The 27,885-nt window shown below is 44.7% G+C and overlaps 1 protein-coding gene across 3 annotated transcripts in view; it reads right to left on the bottom strand.

Annotated features, from left to right (window-relative positions):
- Window positions 1-23,474, bottom strand: part of MEIS1 (Meis homeobox 1) — a 139,835-nt gene extending 116,361 nt beyond the window's left edge. For 2 of the 3 annotated variants that reach the window (XM_060116825.1, XM_060116826.1), the window contains exons 1-6: window positions 22,756-23,474; window positions 20,675-20,901; window positions 18,676-18,817; window positions 18,104-18,154; window positions 17,250-17,300; window positions 15,705-15,851 (exon numbers count right to left, since the gene is read on the bottom strand). In XM_060116825.1, coding sequence (XP_059972808.1) covers window positions 15,705-15,851; window positions 17,250-17,300; window positions 18,104-18,154; window positions 18,676-18,817; window positions 20,675-20,901; window positions 22,756-22,767 — 630 coding nt within the window. In that variant the 5' untranslated portion in view covers window positions 22,768-23,474. Of the gene's footprint in view, window positions 1-15,704; window positions 15,852-17,249; window positions 17,301-18,103; window positions 18,155-18,675; window positions 18,818-18,981; window positions 19,017-20,674; window positions 20,902-22,755 lie in introns of those variants that run through there. The other variant, XM_060116827.1, reaches the window with a different exon arrangement.
- Between the last annotated feature and the right edge of the window lie 4,411 nt (window positions 23,475-27,885).

Raw genomic sequence — 27,885 nt, 5'->3', positions numbered from 1 at the left:
GAGCCTGTCTACAATTCTACACTATAAATGTTCTGAAGTCCTGGACTACATCTTCTTCATCCCAATGCCCTCCATCCCAGGAAAATGTCATTAGACACATTAGACACAAATATGTTTTGGAATGAATACATGAATAACAAGTGATTTATAGAGGATGTCTATTGTCCCCTGATACTGCGACCCTCTATATTAAGCATCATAAAACACCTAAAAAAGACTTGCACAATTAAAAAACACCTGCCATACTTGCACTCACACAAACGTACACCACTATAAAAATATAATATAATATTACTCTGTTGCAAGAAAACACGGGCAAAAGAAAGTAAATTTGAAGCCAGACACATCCTGGACCACTTACATGGTCTGAAGACAAGTCACAACCTCCATAACCTTAACATCCTAATCCGTAAATGAGGATTAAGAAAATACTCCTCTGCAGACATAGCATACATCAATTTCTAGGCGTGCAGCAAGTGGCACCTACTATAGCTTTTAATGTAACAATAATAAAGTCACAACACTAATGGAACAACGTACGTTGACCTAGTCAACCCTGCAATATCTACATACAGGTGTATTAAGTTTATGGACCTTCTGGAAAGAACAGTTAACCCGAGCTGGCTTCGTGTACAGCTCGCTACGCCTTGGGCTATCTCCCAGCTGGTGTGTGCTCAGGGGATGCAAACTGATCTTATTTTCACCTTCAAATAACATGATTTTACAGGTGGTTTGCTCCTCCCCACCTCATCGAGTTTCATTTGATACCTAATATTTATAAATCACTTTACAGTCTACGAAGCACTTTGACGTTTTATTGCACTTGGGTTTTCATCACATCGGTATGATGCCAGACTCATTTTTTGTTTTTTTTTTCAGGCCAAAATAGTGAGGTTTTTTTCCTTCAAAATTTCTACCCTACCAGTCCCACTTTAAAAACGTGGATAAATGAGAGTCTCGGGATCTTGATTCTGAAGAGGTCAGCTAGCAGCTATGTAGAAATGGATGAAATGATCAGTGTTCAAAATCTGAAGTTCAGTCTGTACCTATCTATAGGCTTTCTCTTTGGGGAAGTACACTTACTTTTTCAAACCACCAGGGCCTCTTTAGTAAATGATCTCTAGTAGCCTGAAAGAGCTGGCTCGCTTCTAAAAGTGAACAATCCAGTCCCTCCAGACCAGGGGAGTCCCAGTCCACGTGCGGAACGCACCACTGTGCGTGTACAAGCGCTCACACCCCTACATCTGCACACATCCACACACACGTGTGCATACACATACCTGCACTGGTCCACGAGGCAGAGCCGATGGGCTCACCGGATGCCCCCGTGCCATACCGCCAGCAGAGCCACATCTAATTAGTCCCCCTCCCTAGACTTCTCACCTCTGTCTAAACAGTGTCTCTCAGGATCCTTAAAGGCACATAACTTCAGCAGGTATGATTCTTCAATGTGTCTCTCAACCAATGGTGCCATCTGAAGAAAAGGCACCAGAAAGACCCAAACACGGAGCAGTAAGGACAAAAGGGGTCCAGGTCCTCCTATGAAAAGGGGTACATGTTACCTGTGCCTACATGAAGCTGAGAAACTGGAGATCCTGAGAATTTTTTATTTATGAGTATCTAAAGTCCGCTATGCTCAAACTCCTGTTTGAAGATCTTGGTGGCTCCCACTGGCATCTGCTTGATAACCAAAACATACCAGAAAGCTCTCTACACACTCAGCCGCCAAGTCGCGCCTTCAATTTGCTCGAGTCCTGCTCTAGAAAAACCTGCTCTCGTAAAGTCGGCTTCTCTCAAAACCTACTATCCAGCTGCAAATTCAGATAATTCCAAGAAAATGTAAAATTCTTTATACGGATCTCCAAAAACATCCCTGGAAATCATTAAGCAAAATTCATTTAAACAGGACAAGTTTGAGCAGGATGCTTTGTTTTAACACAGTAAAACTGCCCCCTTCCCTTTTAAGATTGTATATGTTTTTAAACGCCAGAAGCTCACAGATTAAGACTGAAGCCTGCACACATACTGCGGATCAGGGCCACGTTGAAATGTGCTCGGGAATGGTCTGGAGGCAAAACCTTTTCTAAGTCCACCCTCGGTCCTGCTGAAAGATGATAAAGCTCGGGAGGTGACTGTCGGGCTCTGGGGCGGTCCCTGGTGGTGGCCTTCACGTGCCGGGGAGACAGACTCTTTCAAAGGTTATCTCCCTCACACACTTCTCCTTTTTCTCATTTCCTTCCCCGTCCCCGCCTCTACCACCTGCCTTGGCCAAGTCTGCCGGCCTGCCAGGGTTCTTGTTGGGCCCCCTTTTAATGCTGTGATAAAATGCGCTTATTACCCCTGCTTAATAGAGGCCTGAGGGTAATTCTGGTGACTCCGGGCAGATGGTAAATTCGTGGTGAGACAATGGGAATCCAGCATCCCCTCTCAGGGTCTGCGGCTCTCCCCAAGACACCACCCTTCCTCTTCTCACAGGTCCAGCCCCACCATATTTGCCATTGTGGACTTTTCATCTAGAAATGCACCTCAAGGACTATTCAATTATCCCTTAATTATGGTGCTCATGACCTTGGTGACAGCCAGTATCTTGATGCACAGCATAAGTGTGTCTAACTCAGCATCAAATAAGGTAGAGTTCTAAAACCTTAGCAACTCTGATGTATTGCTTTAAAAAAATATGTATACATATATATGTATATACATTTACACACACACACACACACACACACACGATTGCACGATAGCAGGAGTGGGCAGTTTGTGGAGGCAGAGACAGCATCTGTTACACCGAGTTCTATATTTCCCAGCTCTCACGTCCCACAAATGAAACCTACAAAAATGATAATTTTTCAAACATTAAATCCTCTATCTCTGTGTAATGGGACGTGTAGAGAGGAGGAGAAGAATTTTTGTGCTTTGTTGCCTTTGGTGAAAATTCTCCAAGGAGTAATTTCATCTTTAAATGAAAAGTTTTGTATCAGGTGATTGTCTGAGCTCCAGGAATCACCGAAGCTTCTGGTTCAGACAAGGGGGGACACGCAAGTGCACGTTCATGTAGACACAGTGCCATGCACCCATCACATGCATGAGGAATAGGGCAAAAGAGCATGGAGAGAACTGATTTTAGTGTTTTTAATTACACTGTGATGGAATCTAAAGCAGCGAGGCAGTCAGATACATTTTTAAAATCTCCTAGCCCTTAACTATTTTGCCTACTCTCCTGCAAATATCCATGCCTCATTCTCCCAATACTCAAGGCAGCAGGGAGGGCAGTGAGCTTAGGAAGCCCAGGCCCAGCGCGATGGGTCACTCCCCGAAAGCTCCTTAAAATCCTACTTTCCCACAGCCCAATATCTTTTAGGTCACAACTCTGATGCTCTCGGGTCATTACTAATCTGCAGAGTTGAAATAATTCATCCAGGAAATTATACATGAATTGACAATGAGAAGGAAAACGACGACAGATATAAAACACCACCCAAAATATTCCAAATGCTTTCCTTATGAAATCCACACAGCACTGATACATTTTGCCCAATTTTTCGACACTGAGAATCGATGCCAACACCATCCCTTAGTGACCCCACTGTGGTCTCAGAAGAGGATATAGATTCGTACATGGGGTAGGGACATTCAGACAATTACAAAGAAAAAGAAAAATTACACCCAAAGGGAAACTGCTACCAAGAGGTGATACCAGTTTTAGCCAAATCTCAAAACTGCAAAGTAGATGCAGAACTAAAGATGATTCAAGTGCACTGAATGTTCAACTTCTACTAAGCAGCTTGTTGTGGAGAACAAAAGAGAAGTTAAAGCCTCATTACACTCGGAATCTTAGTAAAAGTTCGTAATTTACGTTTTAATAACCTTTCCTTTCCTATGCTATTGTATTATGGCTGGCATACTATTAATAAAAATAAACTCCTATATTGACTGTATATGCTTTTACTCCTGAAATTGTACCTGTGAACAATAATTCACAGTTAAATGTTTAAAAAAAACAAGACAAAAACAAAAAACCTCAAATCCAACTGCCACCACTGTATTTCCAAATATTTGTACCTAAATAATTCAAATCTTACTCTTCATTTATCTGCTGAGAACTTTCCACTGAAATTTAGCTGATTTTCTATCACTGCTATTTAGGAGTGGCAGAAGAATCTGTAAATTATATGCCAGCATACCTGGTGTTATAAAGTTCCTTTCATAAGACTGCCTGCTTCCCAATGTTTTATTTTACATTTGTAACTCAGTATTCAGTGCGCCTCATTCTGCAAACAAATTAAGATAAAATAAACTCAAAAGTGTCCTATATATAACAACTTCAAACCACAAATTTTCTAGGCAACCATCCTAGCAAAAAGAACATCCGATAAGGCCAAAAACATTGTATCCTGAGTACAAGTAGATACTGAGATCTTGTTAGCAACGGGACCTCAGCCAGGAAGCATTTGCACTCAGAAATGTGGGAAAAAAGTACTCAGCACAAGATCTGCACATAACTGTTATTTGAAGTTGAACCTAAAAACAAATCTGTAGTGATTCACTGTCCTATCCTGGCCACACATCTGAGTGGCCAGTCCCCTTTCACACTATGATGAAATCAGAATCATAGACACCCCTCCTAAAAGGAATTAAGACAGTATTTTGCTCAAACTCTATGATTATATAATGGCCTATAAAATCACACCCCATTAACAACTACCCAATCTCCTCTCCCGAAATCAGATTCATGTTGTTGAAGGCTGGGCAGACTGTACAGGTAAGAAGATGAAATATTATATAAGGTTCTGTTTAGGGTTTACTGTTTTAAATGCTTTATGTGCATTCTTACTTAGCTCGTATGCAGCTCAATAAAGTGGGTTCTTTATCCCCATGTTACAGATGATAAAACTGAGGCTTGGGGAGGTGAAGTGACTTACCCCCTCACAGCACAGCCTGCATTGTGTATATACTTTATTGGGATACCGCCAGCCTGAAAGGTTGTGTAACTCGAAATTACCATCAATGCCCTTCCTCACTCTCTTTCAAGTGTTTCTGAAATCTTCTCTCTTCTACTTCTAAACTCTCAGACCAGAAAATCCACAACTTTGACACAAGAAGGAAACAAGAATTCAGCCAAGATGCAGTCATGTTTTATTCTACTACCTTACAGCATTACGCTTTGGATAAAAGAATAGCGGAAACTTACATTTACCACTGATTTCCGCTAACAATTAGCAACAGGGTATTTTCTAATTTTCCGGTGCGTGTGTGTGTGTTTTAGAAATGCTGCCAGTTTTTATATTTTCAATCAAATTTTATTTTCTAAGTATCATCATTCCTCGAGGATTTTTGAATTTTCAAGCCCTCTCACAGTGTGAAATTCAGAGGTGGGGAGTAGATTGTTCCCTTTTCTTCATTATTTATCTCAGTAAAATCACCAGAGAGGCCTTTCTCAAAGCATCTTGAAATTTAATTTGTGTTTCTGGTTCCTAGATTGGCTAAGTTCTCTGTAGTTCAAGGCCTTTAACTGAGAGATCAACTAAAGCAACTGTGAATTCCAGAAGCAGGAGGCTGAGTTGTACCACTGGTGCACTTTTTAAGGAATTCCAGTTAATCAGAATGCCATTCTTCCTCCACACCCAGGGCTATTATTCTTGAGGCTCTTTGTATTATTTTAACAGTTATAGAGTATTTGGAGCATTAGAAGTATACTACAAGTGAAGAAAAGCCCCATAATTGATTTGTTAATGTTTTATTCTCCTCTTTTTCTATTGGCATGTTCTTTACATTCCCTCAATAAATATTAAATACTCAAGCAACGCTCTCCTTTAGGTGGCAAGCAAACCTTTAGAATGTCGAAACAGTAGAGAGAAGAACAATGCACCTAATTGAAATGGCAGGGTAATTTGGAAAATAAAATTGAGTTGCTGCAAATCCCAAATTCCAGAATAAAAATGTTTATGCTCACTCAGATGCAGATTGTTCCTGGCTTTGAATAATTATTAGAATAAAAAATACTTGAGCACCAACAATACACTTGATATGCATAGAACAAGCACAGTCTATACGTCTCTATTATTTTGTGCAAGGAAGTGCAGGGCACAATGAGCCTGATATTTTTCTTGGTGTTTTTGTTTTGAATACAGCTTATAAAGCATCCCAATAAGGTGAAACAATAGGCCAAGCCACCAAATATACAGCCAGTGTTTAAAATGCCATGGACAAAGAGTCTTCAGAAAACTGTAAACACCTTAAGGAAGGGACAGGGGAGCATGCTGAAAGAAATGAAGGGGTTAAATGATTCTGCTACTCAGTATCTTATTTTCCCCCTCAAATATATTAATCACCCAGATCAATTCAAAATGTGAAATTCCGGATTCTCTTTGGCAGAAGCTAGAGCCAAGAAACAATTAAAATGAAAGTGGAAAAATGCGTTTGCGCCTGTTATTATGAAATGCTAACACGTACTGACTCTATAAGAGATGATGTTTATCTGTACACTGAGGGCAGTCTTATTATCTACTCAGGGCTATGCCACTCTTGGCAGAGATGCGACCCATATCTCGCAAAGATGAATTCCATATGCTCTGTAGAGTTATGGCATATTTCCCATAAATAATGTATACAATAGACTGTAAATAAATAATACGTTTATCTGAACTGTTCAAGCGTGAAGGGTAGGGTGCTTACTCAGGAGGCGAAGTCTCTTATGAATGAACGATTTCAAATAAAAGTAACGTCCAATGGTGAGTTATCACAAAGTTCTTAACGCTAAAATATTCTTAAGCTGGGGTGGGGAGGGGATGTTAAAAGAACCCCAGATTTGGTGGGAACTTTCAAGTGAATGTTCCAACTAAACGCAAAATGCCCAATTTAATTTTACTGCTAAAGTTTCTGTTGTGATTGTAGCATCATAGCTAATACGGTTTTACCTATTTGCTGCAATTCTTAGCTCTCTCTGCACACTACTGCTTTTTATGATCAATGAAATACCTAGACTTAAAATGTCACGTACGAGTGTCTGTCCCATGAAACACACAGTGGATTTTTTTTCCTTTGTGTGAATAATTTTAACATTGCACTGAATAGAAAGGAAGGCTACGGAAAAAAAAATTCAGAAAGAACCCATGTGCGCTAGGTAGTCTGCTAGGACTTCACGCAGTAAAAATTGTTAGTTCCCCACCCCCGACGTATCTCCCTTTTTGAAGCCCAGAAGACACACAAACTACTTCCACTTCTTAAAAATAGTGGAAGTACGCCTTTAGACCCGCAGACATTGTACACCATTTAGTATGAAATTAAGTTTTCAGATCACTACGGAATAGTCTCTGAATTACAGAAAACACTATAGGTCACAGTTAATTATAGCTTGTCTGTCAAATTAAGTTAACATTCGAGAACACATCCAAATAGTTATGGAGCTATTAAGAGGAGTTTTATTGTCAAAGAAATTCTTATTCATTCAGCTTCTAATGTTTTTAAAAGAAGAGAGATAAGCCTTTTTACAAGCTGGGACTGAATAAGAAAACTCTGGGTTTACATCAAATTGCTCCCTTCATTGTCCTTTTGATGACTATGTCAGTTTCATTATAAACTTCATTTTCCAGAGTTTCATAATAGTCATAAACACACTTGACTTTAAAGAGTTTCTATGGGACATAATGTGAATGCAAATGCAGAATAAAATGCAAACCATGGAGGTCTGGGACCAAATATGGACTATCAGTTAAAAGTCCAGTCACTGAAAACAAACATTTAGGCCTTAAGAGGAAGAGCACGAAGAGGCTGATATGAATCTTTACATCAAGTATTCACAGCCCTAGGGAGAGCAAGCAAGAATAACAGTTTTCAGTTTTTCACCTAATTGTAAAGCACAGTTTGGGAATATTTGATGACTTCTGTTTCTATTCATTCCTGTTCTAAAGTGAGGAACATTTTTCATCTTCTCAGAAAAATAAACCCACATGTGGGTAATAACCCACACGGTACTCAAATAGGGAAACGAGACCGAGCAAACTAGTTCAAGTTCAAATCTCAGGCATAGGAGGCTTGCCAGTCAGTGGGGAAAAAGTGATATGAAAAAGAAACAGCTATAGCTCTGTCTTGCTAAATAACAACCAACAACCCAGACATTTACAGCTAATGAATAATGAGCATGCAATCATGTTGTGTTGTAAAATGTGAGGAAAAATCTATAGAAATGGAAATTCATGAAAACAATTAATTCTAAGTTAGCGTATGTTGTCAAGGAATCATTCTAATATCACTCAAAATGTTCATTATTTACTTATTACTATCTTCTAAATGAGTCAGAATCATGTATGTTTAAATCCATTGTTAAGTTTAAGACTTGATATTGTGTCAAAATGAAGGAAAAAAAAGAAGACTATAAAATGTTGCTTAAACTTGTTAAACTCATAAAAAGTTGCAGTGATTATAAAAGTATTACTTAGTAAACTTATTAACAGTAACAGCATTTCCTTTCTGTGGAAAAATACAACTTCATTTAAGTTTTTTTAAAAAACCATAACATTTCACATTCACGGTTCTTTACCTCATGATTATAAATCCTATTACTTGTAAATGGAGTCATGAGACTATCAAGGGAAGAAATCAATGGGGAAATGTATTTTTGAGGATTGCAAATAATATAAAATTTATTTTCACAACTTAATTATCCTGCATTAGTTTATGCCATATACAGTGGTGCATGGAAAAGCCAGACTATGGTTATTGCATGACTTAAAGAGAGTTAATGACTTAGTTCTGGTTATAATTTGTAGTTAACTGTATGTACTCATGATACCAATAAACAACAGGTGTATAATTCAATAAATGTAAAAAAAAAGTGTTTTTTCAACAGAGAATAAACTCTTTTTGATATGTTTTAGTCAGTTTTAGGAATTCGGAACCAAGAAGTCCAGAAATATAAAATAATTTCAAAAGATTTGCACTCTTGTATTTTCCTTTAACAAGAACATATTTCCTAGATTAAGAAATGCTATTTGGAAAAAGAGTGTTCAGAGAGAGTGTAGCAAAGTGTTGCCAATTGCTTTAATTCTGCACACATGAATGCATTAAATTGACTGAAATTGGATTCTAGTTTCAAATATTTAAATGAGTATATACTCGCTTATTTCACATGGTAGCTTTTATACCATTTATTAAAATGTCAAATTTAGAAGTGTGGGAAATCCAGCAATTGCCCGATATAGGTCTACTTTCTGGAGAGGCTGTTTAAGACTCCAATAAGCTTTCCCAAATTCCCATAATCCTGAAATCATGGCATATTAAATTAAGGATACAGTGAGGGAGTCTTTTTACCTTTTACACTACATACACATACTCTACTCATCTGCTTGAATTTTTCAAAACTGATTTTATACACGTGAGGCTTCTTCACGAATATGTAAGATAGTAAAATATCCAAACTTTTACTGGATCCCCAAAGTCAAATTTTGGAATGATTATTTAAATTGAAATTGTGAGTCTGTATTTCATGTTTTAGACCTGAACTTTTTAACAGGTACCAATATCTTGATGTTTCCTGCCTAGTAAGGACACCAAGCCCTATGTGATTTACAGCGGTGTTGTTTTACTTGGGATTTTGAAAACTTTCAGGCCTAACATCTGCACAACTGTCAGATACACTGTGTCACATGTATTCTATTTTTATTTTCTTTGTAAAAGAATACTTTCCCATAGTTTTGATGTCATTTTAAAATATTAAATTAATTTTTTGCACTCAGGAGAAATGGCAAAAACATCTGTTTCAATTATAACATAAACTCAAGTGCTACTTTGATACAAATATAACAGATATCATAATCCAAAAAAGGCCATGGAAAATGCTATAGTTGCAAACATTTAAGACTGTGTAACAAAAATGACTGAGAATGGTATCAGTTTACTATCCTTCAACTATTTCCCTGACAGTGGAGTCAAATAATGTTGAATTATAGACCTTCTTACAGGAAGTCTTATTTTGTGTTCGTTTTTTGATCATTCCCTTGCTAGTCCCTATAGGAATTTGGCTGTATGCCGACTTTTCTTTAAAAGTTTCTGTATACATACTCGGGTTGTGTTTGTTGATTAAATGATCATTTATTAAAACTTAAGCATTTCACATTGGTTGACATATTTACATTTCATGAGAAAATATTGCTATTGCAATGGCAAGCATAGCATTACCAATGTGAAAATACTTCACTTGAATTCATTTGACAGCATTTTCATTTATAAGTGTCTTAATACAACTTGTTATGCTTTCTTCAGTTTCTCCAACTCCACCTGCGAGGGAAGGTAAGCTAGTTTTATAACAGTAGACCCCTCGGTAATACTTTAGTCTATCCGCTTGGCCTTCAAAAACCTACGTTTCTACTATGGGACCACAAATAGTCTTTGTTTTTAAGAATATGGAGTTTTATTCCATAATTTTCCATCCATCACCTGGCAACAGCTGTGTTTCAAATCTTTCGGACTATGACAAACATTTTAACATTTAAATATACGAGTGTTTGAAAACATAATGATTTAAAATTTGTTTATTTTCAAAGTTGGGCAATTAGAGCATGATATTTCAGTTACTTTTTGGAAAGCAGGGCCCGTATTTTAATGCCTTTTCTTCTTCCTCCTCCTTCTCTTCTTCTTCTATTTAAGCTTCTCCATGTTTTCTAATAAAAATCTCTATGTTAGGACCGATAGCAAGAGCCCACACAACCACTCTATATATTTCCAAATCATGAGCAATGGAGTCATTCTGGTGGGAAAGGGATTGCTATTTGGGTGACCTATTGCCACCGAGCTAGTTAAATCACTGAACAATAGTTACTGTTATGGGGCTTTACCTTGTACAAAGTAGCATTAGTATCATTGCTTTCTATTAACCATAGAACTTGCACTGGAGACTTCCACTGAGAGAGAGAGAGACAGAGAGAGAAACTAGGAAAGGGGAATAACTTCTGTAGTATTAGCATTTAGACTTCGAGACATTTAACAATGTAATTGATCTCAACCTACCTGCATATACTCTGTACTTCTTTAATTTCCTCTCAAATGTTTTTGACATGCCCCTAATAAGAATCAATACATCCCTACTCTGACATTCACACATAAATACTCACAAAGAGCCAATCAGAACACAACAATAAAAACACACCTGGTAAACAACTATCTTTGAAATCAAAGGATACTAAGCAACAAAGGGCCTAGAATGAACATCCCAATTAGCCACTGTAGTGACAAGCAGTCAACACCTTATTATTTAATCATTAAAGAGAATCTTGCCATAATTTCCCTTTGACATATTTCCAAAGGGAATTAAGAGTACCTTCCATGACTCACAACAACAATCAAAATGAAGGTAGATGGTTTCAAGACCCCATCACTTGCAAGGCCTGTGGACACAGAGGTTCCAGGATTAAGGCATTAACTGAGACCCTAAAAGTACTTACAACCTAAATAAGAGGTGTCCATGTGTAAGCATTTAGAAACAAACTGACAAAGGGACCATTTTCCTATCCCCCGATGTTTGTGTCCAGTTTTCTTATTGGATGAAAATAAATTGCTTGCATTCCTAGTATTAGTAAATATCCCATAGTCTCATCTATTTTTTTCTTTCCCTAAAGCAGCAGATCTAATACATCAAGAATATTAGGCCTCCCCATCCCCATCCCTTAGTAACACCTCCCCAAAAGTGAAGGCTTAAATCTCCCTTGGAGGCATCCCCATCACACTTTTTGCAGGGAGGGGTGCTTTCGATCAAGTTCAGTTTTAAGAATTTTATCTCAAACTATGCTTCAGAAACAACATTCCGGACTCTTCAAATAAAACAGTCGCCACCTGGGTTCCCTGGCCCACTGGGGAACCAAATCGCACTGACTCAGGGCTGCCCCCTGATCCCCAAGGCCCAGAAGCCTGGCGCTTTCCAGCCTGGGCTACGCAGCCCCGGCGGCTGTCCCCCCTCCCCGGGGAGCTCAGCAGCACTTGGCATTTAACCTGCCTGGCGAGCTTGGCTTTCTGGTTCCATCTCCGCGAGCCACGTTACTTCTCCCCAGATATTAGAGACAAATCTGGATTAACAGGCAACAGGGCGCCCTGTGCAGCCCGCCAGCCCTTGCACAGGAGCTATTAAATGCAGATTCAGCCGAGGACCCCCCGGAGAGCTGCTATTGAATAAAAATTGTAATCCAAAGGGACCTTTCCTTTGCCTCCCACTGCTTGTAGGAGAACCCGGGTTGGCGCCCCAGCACAGGCCAAGCTACCAGCAGGCCAGGCCACCTCGGCTGGTGGCCTTCAGGGCCCGGGGACTCTTGCTCCGCTCTCCACTCCCTCTCTCGACCCCTCCTGGAAATGGAAAATGCTTAGATTCAAGGAGTGGCGAGCAACAAACAGCCCTGGGAAGGAAGGCTTAATTCGACATCTCCCTCCTGGAGTGCGGCCTAAAGTCTAGCGACTGGGCAGCCAGATTCTTCCCCGCGTAACCCTCTTGGCGCCCCCAATTCCACCCTGGGTCCCCCAAACTCGCGCCCCGCCTCCCCTCGCCCTGCTTACTTCTCCATCGCCAACCAGGCTCAACCCTGGCCTCGACGCCTCGCACTGTGGCCCCCTCTGCGCCCGCTCCCGGGGTCTCAGCCGGGCCATCACCCCTGCCGAGGCTCGGAAACCCCCGGTGCCCCTCGCTGCTCCCAGGCCCTGGGCGTCGGGGGCGTCCGTGCCAAGCGGGGAGCGCGGCAGTCGGGAGAGGGCGCCCGGGAGGCCTGCGCCCGCGGGAGGTGACTCTCGGGCCTGGGGACTTCGGAGTCTGGGAGCGGGAGTGGGGGGCAGGGAGTTGAGAGTGGGGTGGGAGCGGGATTACGGCTTCTACTGGTGTCTTAATCTGGTAAGAAAAAAACAAAACCAAAAAATACCACCAAACTAACGACACTACAGGCCAAGTAGATTTCCGCCGACTTAGCCCTCCGGGAAACCGGCTGGTATCAAAGTCGTGGATCCCAAGTCCCCGCGCGGGCGGCAGCCTTCGCGCCCTCCGAGGAGCAAAGTAAAGTAAAATAAACCGCGCAGCCATCAGGCCCTAGAGACAGAGGGGTTAATGAGCTAACGAGGCCCCGCGCTCGTACCACACCTGAAGCATCCAGTCCCGCAGCGCACCCTCCACCGGGGCTCAGACTGGCTGGGCCGCATTCGCAGACAGGTGGCGAGGCCGTCCTTTCCGGGCCTGGCCCCCGGGGACCGGCGAGCCGGCTCCAGTTGGGAGCACTGGCGCCCACCTGGCGGCCCTAGTGCCTCGTCCCTCCGTCCCCAACTCCCAGGACAGGGGACTCCACCCCCGCGGCCGAGGCACAGTCCCGCGTGCGCCCCGCGCTCTGCGCGCCCCTCCCCAAAGGGAGCCCAGGCACTCTCGCTCCTGGCTCCAAGGAAGCGGACAATTCCAAAGCACAGGCTTGGGGTTTGCTGCCCTACAACCAGCGGAGACTTCGGTGAGCCCGAGGGGTCACGCGAGTGCGCCCACGCGCACAGGCCAACGGTGCAACGGTGCCATGAGCTCAGCCAGAGCTGCGAAGCCCACATGTAGGCGGCGGGAGCGGGACGCACACCGCTCATTTTATAGGTGGGGAGGTGAATAAAGTGCGAATTTTTATCCAAGACCACTGCCTACGAATCTGCATATCTCAAATAAAGGTAACTGAGTAACAGAAGTTTACCTAAGGAGTAGGGGGAGAACTGAATGATGTTTTATCAATTTTGTATCCCCCCCAAAACACCCCGAACTCTGGTCCTTTATCTTTGACTTTAATAAAATAATGATTCGATGAGAAAATGGGGTATAAATCTTCATTTTGGAGGCAATTAAAGTGTTGATTTCATTCATGCCCCTAAGCGATTCTTGTAATTTGCTCAGATAGCTTTATGTACCCAGCACTCCGGAGCTTTTAGAATCCCATTTTCTAGTTAGGCTTGTTGGATTACAATTTTTATTCAACAGCAGTTACCCAAGGGTTCCTGGGAGGAATCTGCATTTAACAGCTCTGGGGTGAGGCCTGGCGGCCTGAACCAGGCGGGAGGCCGGGCAGCTGGCGGGGCCGGGACCCGGAGCCGCCTGCAGGTTTCCCACCTCGGTGGGGACGCTCCAGGATCGCGCAGGCTGCCTGTTCCGAGTGTTGTCTACACTGCCGAAAGTGTGCAACTCGCCAAATAGTAGGAAGGACCCGGCGCGTTGGCGCTTTTAAATCTCAGCTTTGCCTGCCTTCCACTCCTCGTGGGAAAAGGAGGAATTCAGCCTCTGCCGCGGGGTTACCCAGAGAAATCCAAGCTGGGATTTTTTTTTTTTTTTTTTTTTTTAGGGGGTGATATGGAGAGAAGCAAACTTTAAGATGACACCAAGACCGAGGAGTCGGGCATTCCGGCAAGGAGTCTGCAAGTCAGCCGCTGGCCAACCGTGATCATGGTAGAGCTTGCAAAGAAAACTCTGCATGACTGGCTGTCCTTTGGCCTAACAAAGGCAGGCTGCTCTCTCCCCCAAGACGGGGCTCACGTGCCAAGTCAGAAAGAGAAACAACTCTGGGCCTTCACTTATAGGTGGAGAGGCACAGGAGGCCCACCACCCAAATCTTTAGACGCGGTGCCACAATTCGCAACCGAGCGCAGTCCTGAGCCCTGTTTCATCTCACCCACTCCTCACGTTTTCACTTTCAGTGCATTTTTGCAACTCCTCTGGACCAATCCAGAGATACAGCGACAGGAGAGAGAGAGGGGTGGGGAGAGAGAGAGAGACTGGGAGCAAACATCGGTGTTGGGGTGAGAGGGAGAAATTCCCCCCCAGCAACTCCAAATAAAAGTCGTCCCCACTTAGCAAAGCAGCGGAAGAAGGGCCTGGAGGGAGGACGAGAGAGGAGGGGGTGAGGCAAGCAGAGGCCGGCAGTTCAGAGCAGGGCGGCGCGAGGTCCTCCACCCGCCACACCGAGGGAGTCCCGGGGCGCCCCTGTCGCTGACACTTCCAAAAGCTGCCAACCCAGAGGGCCCAGAGCACGTACCAGCTGGAGGATGAGTGGAAAGGAGGAGGAGAAACGTCCATATTTATCTGTTTTTATAACCTCGGCCTGGTCTTATTTTTTCTATTCAGTACAATAAAATGGGCGAGCTTGCAGCGAGCACTGCACAAAGCAATGTTCAGTGAGGTCTAGAAGCGTTCGGCCGAGGAAAACTGACAAGACAGGCTAATGAACCGTATAGACAGGGAGAAAATAGCCAGCATTTGCTAGATTTCAAACCCTCCCTGTCTCTCTTAGACCACCTATCTTGGGTTTATTCCTAATAAAATAAGAAATAAGCAGACCCTACACTTTTCTTTTCTTCGAGATAGAAGGGGGAAAAAATGCTCCAGAACAAAGCCCTACAATCAGAGGCGGTCACTGGCAGTTAACACTCCCATTATTATAGAGGGTAAATAAAATAAAGACAAAAATTAAAACCGACAAGAAACAGGTCAAGTTTGCAGGCAAAGCTTTTACAAGCTCATCTCTCCAGGTCGAATCCCAGAGCCAGCCTTAATGAAGCAATAATAGCCACATTATTCAAAAATGTTCATTTCGATGGAAATGTATCTAAAAGGGACTTAATCATATGCAAATAATAAAAGGAGGTGGTAGTGACCCAGCAAGCAATATGCATACAGATTTTTTGTTTTTCTCCCAGGGATGTTGAAATTGAAAAGCGCATACCTGGTCAGTTAGATTTGCGGATCTTGTTATATCTTCACTGTCTGACTTGGATCCTCCTTCTCTATCGTCTATCACCAAATCGATAGGCATTTTCCCCTTCAAACAGCTAATATACCGGTGGCAGAAATTGTCACATAATTCGTGTACCTACATTATGACAGAAATAAAAAAATGGAAATATAATCAGGAGTTCATAAATGACATTGACAAGTGCAATCCACCCCCCTTGTGAGATCCAAACTTCTAAACAGGGGAAACACAGGGCAATTGTCCTCCAGAGACCCTCAGACGCATCCAGAATTAGGAATAACTTTCTTTTCTTGCAAAATAGAGATATCGCAGAAAATTGACAGTGACAAGATGATTCACAGGCTACAACATATTCAACACCCGTGTTAAATTCATCGGCTCCCGGGGCTGTGGCCATTAGAGAGGTGACCTGCGTGGGTGACATTTAAGGTAAACTATTTAATTTCGTCCAGTTACTTTATCAGAAATCCTTTTCCAACATGTCTAAGAAAAAATTTATATATATATATATATATATATATATATATCCAAAGGACCAATACTGTGTTGGTATAGGATATATGCCTGAAAACTCAAGTCCCTGTAACATTTGTCATTAGGGTTTCTATCTATAAGAAGCATATTTTATGATGCTTCCTTGAAAAAAAAAAGACTCATGATATGGGGGGAAAACCCTACAGCCACAAAAAGTTATCGAATTGATTTTTTTTTTAAAAAAAAGGAAAAAGGATGCTTCAAAATATTTAGGCATAAGTGGAGTGGTCTCTTACAGGACCCAGGCATCACTGACATGCAAAAATTCACAAGAAACCCCAGTGTGCTTGCAATTTAATGTTAGTTTCAATTACAATGCATTAAGTTTTTATTGCTGAGATTTATGGAACAGCTAGCAAAATCACGTTATCCCACACCTTTTCTTGAGTGTGAAGGTGGGGTGTGTGCAGGATTCTCAGATTTAAGAAATTGACACAACTATCAACTCTGCTTTGTCTCTGCAAAACGGTTAAAGTGCCTCCCCCACCACTCCTCCAGACTCCCTGCCTCCTTAGCCTCCTCCCCCTCTGCCTCTCCCCTGTGTCTGACCTGCCGCTGCTCTCAGACTGTCTTCCAGAAACTCACTAAAACTAAACAAAACTTTTCCCCCTCAGAGGTAGCAAAGAAGAGGAGGAGGAAGAAGAGAAGAGACCACAGAGGTATATAACCTGCAAGCAAACTCACAACAGCATTCTAAACATCAAAGGGGATGCCTAGAATTGCAACTATTTATACAAAGCCAGCAAGGTATTAAGAATGAATACAAGGCTAGGGCGTTTGTGATCCCGGTTTTAGTGGCTAAAATTGTAATTAAACTGCAAAGAGAAATGGACGCTAAGATTGGCCTTGACACTAATTACCAGAAAGAAAGTCATTTATGCAAATGTCTCAGAAGCCTGAACTTCAGCCATTCTGAACCCTCCCCCTCTGTGTGTTTGGCCATGAGGGGGAAGCAAAAGGAGAAAAAGCTAGAGAAATTACCTTCTCTAATTCCAACAGATGAAACCTTAATACTTGTATGGCTTGAATCATCTGCAAAGATACAAAAAGAATGAGCGCCCCATTCCTAGTTTGCAGAAAATTGGCTGTTGCAGCTCTAACATCGCCAGCCTCCCCCCGCCCCCCAAATAGGGTTATTTTGATTTATGGCAATAACACTAAAACTTAACAGCAGCGAGTGGGTACCATCTAGAGGTTTATATTTCTTAAGAAGAAAAAAATAGCTAAAACAACAACCAAGCATCTAAGGGGGGATCATAAACCTTCTCCTCCCCCATGGCTCCCCTCCCCTTTCTCAGCCCCACTGCCCCTACCCCACCCCCAAAGGGCCGCATCCCTCGACTAGGTGTTTCCTTGCAAGGAGTGCACGGAAAATATTCCCAACAGTCCCCAGACTGTGACTTTTCACACTGCAAACTTTCTGCCACCTTCTGCACACCTTTCAGATAAACTGGTGGTTTGGGGCCTCTGGCCCGGTCGCTGCCCTCATGACGCGACTTTGAGAGCTGGGAAGTCCGCAAAGTTTAAGCACACACGCTGACAGGCCCGGAGATAAATCCCCGGGCTGATTAGAGCCGCGCTGCCCGGCTGTCATAAAAAACAAAGCTCGCGTTTCCCCGCGCCGGCTTGCCCGGCCCCTCTCGAGGTGAATTTATTTCCCCGGGACCTTGTCCCGGACCACTTGCGAGTGGATGGAAACCTCTGCAGCCCACTTGCAGATAGGGCAAGACCGGTCTAGAAACCTCAGGGCTCTCAAAGTAAAGCTTGGGAGGAGGGGTATTTTTTTTGGGGGGGGAGGGAAGGTGGGAGGAGGGAAGTAAGGGGTCCGCTCTTACCAAGTTATCCAGTTCTGGATTAGAAGAAAATAGAGGTTTTTCTGCGCGAATCTAAATACAAGTGAGAAGGGGTTGGGGGAGAAAGAACATTTGAAATCTGGTCGCCTTCCTAGTTTCTTGCCTCATTACACTGTCGGGGGCAGGATGTAACCTCCGGGAGAGGCTCTGTGACACCGAGAACCCTTCAATGTGAGTCAAAGAATCCGAAAACAAGCCCAGAGCACAGGGTTACTTCTCCCAGCAACTGTGCTTCTAAGAGATCGCTGCCCAGCTCGCCAAGTCCAAGGCAGCTCCTGCGCGTGGGCTTTGGGGTTGCATTTTACAGCCTGAGCTTTCTGCGTCGGGTTAGGTAGCAGGAGTGGGTAAGAACTGGGGTGATTTTCAGGCGTCCGCAAAGACACTCATTTAGGAGGAAAAGCTCAGAGAAGATGTAACAGGCCTGGCTTAGGGCGGACTGTTCGCTGGTTACTTTTGCAAATGTGCTGGGTAGGAGGGAGGGAGGTTCTTTTCTTTTCTTTCTTTCTTTTTCTTTTTTTTTTTTCTTTTACTTTTGAAACATTGATTTTGCTGACCTGTTTGGCGAACACGGCTATATCTTCATTGAATGACTCTGACGAGCAGACGTCCCCGCCCGCCACCCCCGGCTCGCGGGGGGTACAAGTAGCTAATTCACATTTCTCAAAAATCAGTGCTAAGAGAGGGAAGAGGGGGTGTCTGCAAGAAAATACAACAGTCACAAACAACACAATGGTTAGTCCCGCGGCAGTGAAAAAAAGGCGCCCAAGAAAAACAGCAGGACGAGCTCAAGGCGGGGACCCCCTCCCTGATTTTGTCATCTACTTGTTCCCCTTCCCCCGCGCCCCCAGGTGACTGCTCACCTCCCCTTCCTCCTTGGGCCCCCGAAGTCGGAGGCCCTAAGCCATGGACCGTATCTGAGGATCGGTTCACCATATCTGGCCGGAGAAATTGGTAACATTTGCTAAGAATAAAACCCAAGCGGTTCCAGCAGCCATTTTGAATTAAGTTTCCCACCCCGACCGGCCCTCGTCCCTCCTCTGCACGTCCAGGACCTGCAGGGGCGGGGGGGGGAAAGGCGCGGGGCGCAGGGGGTGGGAAAGCTCTTTCAAGTGGGTTCCTCCAAGGCCATCTCGAGAAGCCCAAGGCTCTGGGGATCTTGGTGGCAGGCGCTCAGCTAACTTGGGGAAAGGACCTCTCTGGTTGTGCGACCGACTGTCAGAGGACTGCATATCCCGATCCCGACCCCACGGCTCTCGGAGAGCAGGAGGGCTCCTCCTTGGCTCCCTGCACACCTCCCTCCCTTCGCCGATGGTCCCCACCTACCCCCAAAGAAAGTTCCTTCAAATGTTCCTGCGGTCAAGCCTTTCATTTTTGTTCCTGCGTAATGGCAAAGCAGCTAGTATTGCGAGGGGCCTAGATGTCGCTTATCCCAGCCCATCCAAAAAAAAAAAAAAAAAAGCCTCCTCTAATGCCCAAAGAGGTGTCTCAAGTCTTTTATTAGCTCTCACAGCCCAGCTGGGAATTTAACAGTTTGGGGTCCTTTTCAAAAAGCTTCCCCAAATGTTCTGCCCCGGAGCCTAAACGATTTGCAGTTAACGACACTGCGGAGAGGACGCTGGGATTTAAACAAGCCCATCGCACAAGGGACCAGAAGATAAAGCAGAAAGGGTTTTCAGCCAGGGAGGGTCAGTGTTGCCTGATTTTTTTTTTCAAAAGAAGAAATAAATAAAAATAAAAGTGGCTGCAAAGTAAAAAGAGGTCCCCCAATACATCAGCACACAGTAGGCACAAGTGACTTTCAGAGGGTTTTGCTAGTCCAGGGTCTAACCCAAGGGCCCGAGAGAACACGGTGTGAACTGCAGCGGAAGACGACACCGACCCGAGAGCACCCCGCATCTACTTCCAAATCCTGCAGGTTTCGCCTTTGAACACAAAGTCCTAAAATGGCTAGAGGTTTCTTAAGGTCTGTGACAATTCAGAGCGAGCCCCTCTCCTTGACTACAGTGGTCAAACTCCCTAAATGCAAAGCATGTTCCCCCTTGCCTGACCTGCAACTGGCCTGCCTTGATTTTATTGTGCGGTGGCAGAGCCAGCATACGGTGGCTGAGTAAACTTAGCAAGTCAGAACAATCAGTGGCTTAAAAGATTTTCCTTTAAACTAAAAGTTTCGTTCCAACACAAAGGCGCCTACGTTTAGAAACCTCCAACACTCTCCCTGCGAAGTCAAGCGAGTGAGGACTCCAACCCGCTGAGCTACCAAGCCGGGGTCTGGGGGGACGAGGGACATTTGGCAACTTCTGCACGGCGACCCCTCCGCGGGCATGGCCTCGGCGGAGCGGGGCGCTGGACTGGCGCGGAGCGTGTGCAGAGATGGGGGGCGGGGGGGCGTCTGGGATGGCAGGCCGCCTCCCCCAAATCTTCATGCAAAGCGAATGAAAAGTCACCGAATAATGTACCTCCAATCCAGAGAGCTCTGGCTTTCCTCTTACTGAGGGCAAAGGGAAATAGAGAAAGCATCGCCTCTCAACTGCTTAGCCTGCCCGTCGTACCTACCCATAAATGGCATCTTTATCTCTCTTTAAAGCGTCATTGACGGAGGAACCCATGCTGGGAGCCATGGCGTTGGTGTGAGCTGTGTGCGGATACTGATGCGAGTGCAGAGGAGGCCCGTGGTTCAGGTGGTGGACGGGCTGCATGGACCTGGCTGCGTGCGGGTCCCCATACATCGTGGAGGGGATGCCTACTCCATCCATGCCCCCATAATGGGGTAGATCGTCGTACTGCATGACAAACAGGAGAGAAACAGGTTCAGAAGGCCAGGCAGGCAAATGGGGGAACGGCAGGGCACGGAGCTTATATAATGTCAGTCCAGCTGGATCCTTCAACCCCGAATTCGGTGGCCTTGCATCTCTGAAGTTGAGAGTTCTCATTAAAAAAAATATGTTTAGAAGTAAAATTTCTAGGATTCTCGGTAAGACTCGGCTAGATGGAATGGTCTTGCCCTAACTTGTGTCCCTATCAACTAGCCAGAAATTCAGGATCCTTTGGCAAAAAAGGAAGGAAGAAAGAAGGAAGAAAGGGAGGCATTCTCCCGGAGGGCAGAAGGTAAAACACGCACGTCTCTGGAGGAGGAAATTCAAAATCACAATAATAAAACGTGCCAGGACCGTACAGCAAACCCGCCTAGTTTCACAGACCCTTCCCATCAGGGGGAATTAAAAAAAAAAAAAAGTTACGATGGGAACAGCTAAGCCAAGCACGTGAATTCAGACAGGCTTCTCATTTTATTTCCCTGCCAGCGTGGGGTTAGGCAGTCCTGCAAGACACTGCATTTCCTTTGCTCTCCAAGACAAACTCTGCTAAATCATACAAAACTAACTGGCTCCCTTATAAGTGAAACTCAGAGAAGGGTAGCTTCTCTTCAACATCGGGGCTGAATTTAGAATTGGACAATATTCCCCTCAAGTTAAAGAAAATGTATAGTTGGAGCAGTTATTCTATTTTTTCTATTCTTATGAACTTTCCCCCTAGACTAGATGTCTGTGAGCTAAATGTTAATCATCAGGTTTAAAGCAAATTTAAAAGTAAATGCACATTCAACCCCCCCATCTTCCTTCTCCAGAAAAACTACTTTCAGATTGTCATTATTTTTGTGTGCAAAATTTAGCTATTTAGGTTTTCCTCTTTGCTTCATTTCAGGCATGTTCTTTTCCCAAGATTTGGAGGCGCCGAGAGTGAAATGATTTTCAAAGAAAAGAGGAATTGCCACTTTCATCTCCTTCAAGCCAGAGGTGTGAAAAGAGTTTGGAAGAACGCTGACATTTGCCTGAACCAAAGGAGTAAAGAAAAAATGTGTCAGCCTAGTAACTTTCTTTTGCAAACAGGGCTTTGAGGGCCAGGGCACAAATTATGCAAGGAAGGCTTTTTGTAGACCCCCTTTCTTTTAAGAAACTACCTCTGTTGGGTTGTCATTGTCTCACTTTACTCTCACTACATTTCCATTCAAATAGGAATATTGGGGAAATTAGTATTGCATTTTTAAAGTGAGTAGTTGTGTGCTTAGTATCCAATTAGTGCAGGGCTCTTCTAAGAAAAACTTACAAAGTATTACCTTGCATAAAAAACCATGTACATTAAAATTACTTTAAAAAGATGAATGCTTTCCGACCCCCAAAACCGTTGTACTGTGACAAATTTATTTGCTTAAAAATGCTAAATACTTTCAGTGATATTAAAGATGAGCATAATCAATAACATATCAGAAGTTTCTAGCTGCTTATTTTAATTTAAAACTAGCCTTAAACTTCTGCTCCTTGAATGCTCACGCTATATAACATTAGGTATCTAGCGCTGTTTGTTTTTGTTTTTTAAACAGATGATTGCCCGAGCTTGTATTTTTATTTATATAGCTGCTGGTTAGGAATATATAGAAAACTTGATTACTTGAATTAACAATTACATGTTAATATACATAAGTCTACAAATGCATTGAATAAATCCTCTCGCTTTAGGCCACGGCTTTAGGAGCCTCATTCAAAAAGACAGAGAAAAAAGGAAACTTTTTAGCAGTGTCTTTCAGCCACGTTTCAATTTAACCTCACATTTGAGTTCCACAATTGTTTTTTAATACGTACCCTTTGCGCCATCGGCCTCCCTGGCTCCCTTCCTACTTCAACTTCTAATATATCCTCTTTAAGGCCAGTGTGAAAAGAAACAAATACGTAAACTCCCCCGGAAAAAAAAATAAAAAGCACGACGAAAAATCCCTTAACGTCTCCAGCAACGTGAGCTACTGGTCCCAGATCTTCGGTCTATGGGACCTGAAGCAAAGCTCCCGAGTCACTGAGCATAAAAGCGCTCCGTTTCCAAGACAGCAGCGGGGGCAAAAAAAAAAAGCAGATCTTCTCTCCCCAAAAAATCAGTTAAAAAAAAAAAAGCGCCCCTCAGACCCAACTACCAAATCTCATGGCTTTCTGCCACTCCGGCTGTCAATCACAGGCGAGGTTGTCAACGTGGTGAATGAATGATCATCCGCTCAGTCTTCTTCTGGTCAGAACACCTCAAATGTTAATATTCAAATGCACAAAGCCCTAGCGCTCGCTTCCCTTGAATCAGTCCTAATTCCTAATCAGTTTTTCTCTTCTCTCGCTTGCTCTCTTTCTCTCTCTCTCCCCCTCTCTCTCTCTCTCCCTCTCTCTCTCTCCCTCTTTGCAACTGCTGCACTGGAGGGAGATTAGAGGAGGAGGGTTAAAAAAAAATGTCTGTCTGAGTTTGTCTTAAAGGAGCCACGATCGATGTTGCCCGCTTGCAGTCCCCGTGCGTGTGTAAAGTGTGTGTTGCACAGGCGGAGAGGTGGATTCCGACCAGAATGCTAGAACCCGGAAGTAGTGGTGGCCATAACAGGTCGCGTCTTACACAATGCATTGGGCTGCAGCAAGTAGGCTCCTCGGCAGGGGTGGGTGCGCGAAGCGAGCTCTGGCCGCACTGGAGAGGCAGAGAGGCGCTCCATTAAATCGCACGCCCAGGCACAAACACCCACACACCCAGGGCACACGCGCACAAGCGCGGGTAGTAGCCCCCGGTCGCCGGCTTTATTTTCCGTATTCTTTTCTCTCCCTCCCCCTCCAGACTCTCTCTCCAAAGCTCTCTTGAAATAGATTGGGAATAAAAGCGGGGCAGGCAGCAACGGGAGTTATTTTGCACAGGGCTCCGTGGATTGACTTCCTGACTTTCCTCGAAATTATTGGGGTCTGCCAGTATTTTTCGGGGCGGAGGGGGGCTGGTGCAGAAAGTAGTGGATTCTTAGAACCAAACACACCACGTAGAAAAGTCAAACCAGGAGCGAAGAGGAGGAGGCGCAGGAGCAGGGCTGGGAAAGGCTGTGCTAAGAAGTCCCGAGAACGTGGGGTGGAGATGGCTGGGGCTTTCTGCAGATCCACCTTAGAGGTTGTGTTCTTTTTTTTTTTTTTTTCCGCTGTCAGAGGTGGACACCCGGCCCGAGGAAAGGAAATGCTTTCGTTTTCTCACTTTGGGGATCTGGACGCCCCCACCTCCTAGTCCCGGAGGCCTCCAGCCCCCAGCCCCGGCGTCCTGCGCAAAGTGAGAGAGGAAGGGAGGGAACAATGAACCCAGAGCCGGGAATGTGCCCCCAGCGCCTGTTTACAAACACGAAGCTATTTATGATCGCCGGAAAGCGAAACCCGACGCGGGCTCTGGGCAGTCAGACCTCGCGGGTGGAGCCCGGGCTAGGGAGCCGCGGGGAGGGAGGCTTTCTCCGACCCGCTCCGGGCGAGGCGGCCGTGCGCCCAGGGCGCGGCGCGGCGGGGTCGGCGCGCTCGGCTGGGGCTGCAGCCGCGCTGCCTTTGTCTTCGAGGCGCCGAGGGGCTCCGGCCTCGGCCACGCTCTTTCCCCGGCGACGCCCCGCGCTCTCCTCCCCGTGCCCTTCTTCCCCCCACTCCTCTTTCCGATCCCCAGTCCGGCTCAGGGAAAACTCCCAGTGCCAAAAAATAAAAAATAAAATAAAAAATAAATTCACTTCGGGGGCTGAGATTTCAGACAAAAAGCTGCCCCTACCCACAACTCGGAGGCCCCAACCAGCCACTAATTTGAACTTTCTCCCTTTCAATACCTATTCTCCGGTTTAAACAAACAAAAAATTCCTTTTCTTTATTCTCCCACTCTAAACCTGCCCTTTATTAGTATATTATTATATTTATTATTTTCGTTTTTATTTTTCTGCCTGCCCGGCTCTGATCTGTCGAGATGGCTCAGCCTCAGCAGCTCGACCAGCAGGCTGGAAACCTCACATCCCGGAGCAGGGCTCGCAGCTCGCTCGGCTCGGAGCACGATTTTTTTTTTTCTCCCTCTAGTTGAAACCTCGCAGAAAACTCCCCCTGCGGTCGAGTGGAAAATGAGCTCACCCAAATCTCGGTAGGCAGCCGGGGAGGAGGGCTCGGCCAATCAGGAGACGCTCCCGCCAAGGCAGCAGCTTATTGGCTGCGGGGAAAATCAATTATCAAATAATCGATCAGCAGGGAGCTTCGATCTGCCGGGAAGGCAAACTGCCAGTCCGGATTCCCGCCCAGATTGTGGCCAAAAGGCTGACTCCCCCAAAGCAGCCTGCCCCTCGCTCCCATCGCCCCTACCCTCATCCCACCCCGCCAGCTGCAGACCAACCCAAAGCGGGGGAGGTGAAGGAAGGGGGAAGAGTTTTGAGAAAGATTAGGGGCTCGTATCCGCATAGACTGTTTGGAAAAGATTAGGAGTTCTCAAATGTATTGAAGCCAACTCTTAATGCGCAAACTAAAAGAGAATTCGCATCGGTCCGAGAGACAGGACTGAAGTTTCTGTTTGAGTGGGCTTTCGAGGAGCAGGGGACACAGGGCGAGCATCAGAACGTAGATCTGGAATCAGATTCCACCGAGCGCACGTACCTCCCTAAGCGTCATGTATTGCTTCTTTTAATACTTCTCACGAGTCAACGCCCAGTTCCCCCAATAGTGGAGTTTTCATAAAGCCGAGCATCAGAGCCTTCCCAGACTCCCGCACATCACCCCCACCCCGACGCCGTACTCGCCCCATGTGTTCCCGAAGGGCTGACACGTTCACCCAACGCCTTCGGATGCGTTTTGCCTTGAAAGAGCTCCAACTGTTAAAAAAAAAAAAAAAAAAACTCATACTAGGATCCCCCATCATTTGCATCTCTGTCTTCTCTCTTCCTTTCTCCCCCCCACACCCCAAGTTTTAAGATCTTTTACTTTTCACCATCGCAAAATGTAAGAGTTTTCTGGTACAAACGCCTCGACACATCACGCGGGAAGTTAAGGCAGGCCCGTGTGTCAGAGCCGAGAGGATCCAGGTGAATTACCAGCGCTTTTGTGCCACTGCCTGGCAACCCCGAACCCCCACCCCCGGCCCTTCCCCAACGTGAACTTGGAAACAGAACTCAGGCCAGGATGGGACCTCCCGGTCTCAGGAAGGCCCTTTCTCTGTTTAATTCCTGGGAAGCTGCGCTGGCTGGGCCAGCCAACGCAGTCCTTTTCCGATTACAGAGAAGACCAAACTGGGCCGGCCGCCTGCAAGCTCTAACTGGAACCCCAGCCGGCAGCGGCCAACACCTGAGCGCCTTCCGACGGCTGCTCGCTGGGGTGTGAGCCCTTTCTCTCCAGCAGGCCCTCCCGATATCAGCGCGGCTGGCGGTAGTGGGGCACGAAGTGGGGGGGGGGAGGGGAGCGTCAAGCCAAACACCGACATGGGCACAGCTAAGTTTATGATCCTAAAATGAACTGCGAAGGAGATTGTGTAAGTATAATTTAACCAAGAGAAATTTACTGCGAAATACATTTCGAGGACCATAGTCTTTAACAGCCCTACGGGTTCTCAGGCAAAGACTTAGGTGGCCGACCGGTTTGGAGTTACCTCAAGTCTGCGGCCACGTTTTCAAATGTGGAAAAGGCCAGTTCTGGTATAGATAGTTCTTTGACAGTAGAATGCATTTTGTATTGATGCGTTCCGGTAAGTTTTCTCCTTTGTGTTTTCTAGCAGAGATGGAAAAAAGAAGGTTCAGGTAAATCTCTCCTTTTCCAACACAACCCCAAACTTCAAGCAGTAAAAGACTATTATGCTCTTCAACCATGATCTTCAACTTTAAATTACCGACAAACAGATTTTCCATAAAGAATGAGATAGTTTGAGTTTGTGGGCTTAAACTAACCTCATTAGCTTTGAAAAGTGTCTTCCTTCCCTCGCCTTCTTTCCAAGTATAACTGTGAACCCGATGGTCCTAGGCCTTTATAAGATTAATTCTGAACAACCGAGAGACTAAAACACTTTTACAATGTAATTACAGTAGTACAAATTGTTTGCCCAAACCTCATTCTGGATAAGGATTTTACAATTAGCAAACAGTTATTACAGTTGGGGCTTGCTGAGAGAAATTGCACAGAGGACCTCTGGAGTTGCAATATAATAGCCATAAAAAAAGAAGAAAAAAAAACTCCTTTAGCAGGGCAGCAATTAATCATCTATTAAAAGAAAAAGGTAAAGGGATAGTTCTAGGTATCTTAGAAAACTAGTACTGATATTTATAGCTGTTCTATGGCAGTACCTTTTTCTAGCTTATCTCAGATACTTGCTTTCTAAGGCAAAAGTACTTTTATTTTGCAAAAACTTGGCCTGATGAAGGGTTCTGGCACTTGCCCCTAGCTCTTTCGACATGGGCCTTCCATACTCAGTTTACCCTTCTCATCCTAGAGCATCTCCCCAAAGATAGAGAATGAGGACTTAAAAGAGGCAGCCTGGGGCCTAGGTCTCTATTGTTTAGACCCTCCAGCAAAGAGGCATTTAAAACAAATAGTGCCCCTTTAGGCTGATGGTACAGTCCTCCGGGAGAACTTCCCTCTAGCGCTCTGTTTTCCTATAAGGAATCGTGTCTTTGGAAAGACCTATATCCGGAATTAGGCTTTTGTCCCCGAAGTTCACACTGATGAGTCAGCTCCAAACCCCTCAGAAATTAAAAAGGCACCTCTTAAGGTAAAATGTGTGTGTATTTGCCAGCCCAGAATAAACAAAAGCCTGTTAATCAATCGAGTTTGGCAGCTGTGTTCACAGAATGATAAGGGTTTATCATCTGCCACCTAACTTTAAGATGCCTGTTAAAATGTTGTGATTACTCTTTAGGTTGTCCTGTGGGCTGGAGGCTTAGGGTTTGTTCTTCAAGAACATTCATCCTCTGAATCTCATCCCACATTAGCGTTTGCATTTCA

The sequence above is a fragment of the Mesoplodon densirostris genome, chromosome 14 (assembly GCF_025265405.1).
Source record: "Mesoplodon densirostris isolate mMesDen1 chromosome 14, mMesDen1 primary haplotype, whole genome shotgun sequence".
Taxonomy (NCBI): domain Eukaryota; kingdom Metazoa; phylum Chordata; class Mammalia; order Artiodactyla; family Ziphiidae; genus Mesoplodon; species Mesoplodon densirostris.
Note: the sequence above shows the minus strand (reverse complement) of the source record. Positions and strands in the feature narration are given on the sequence as shown.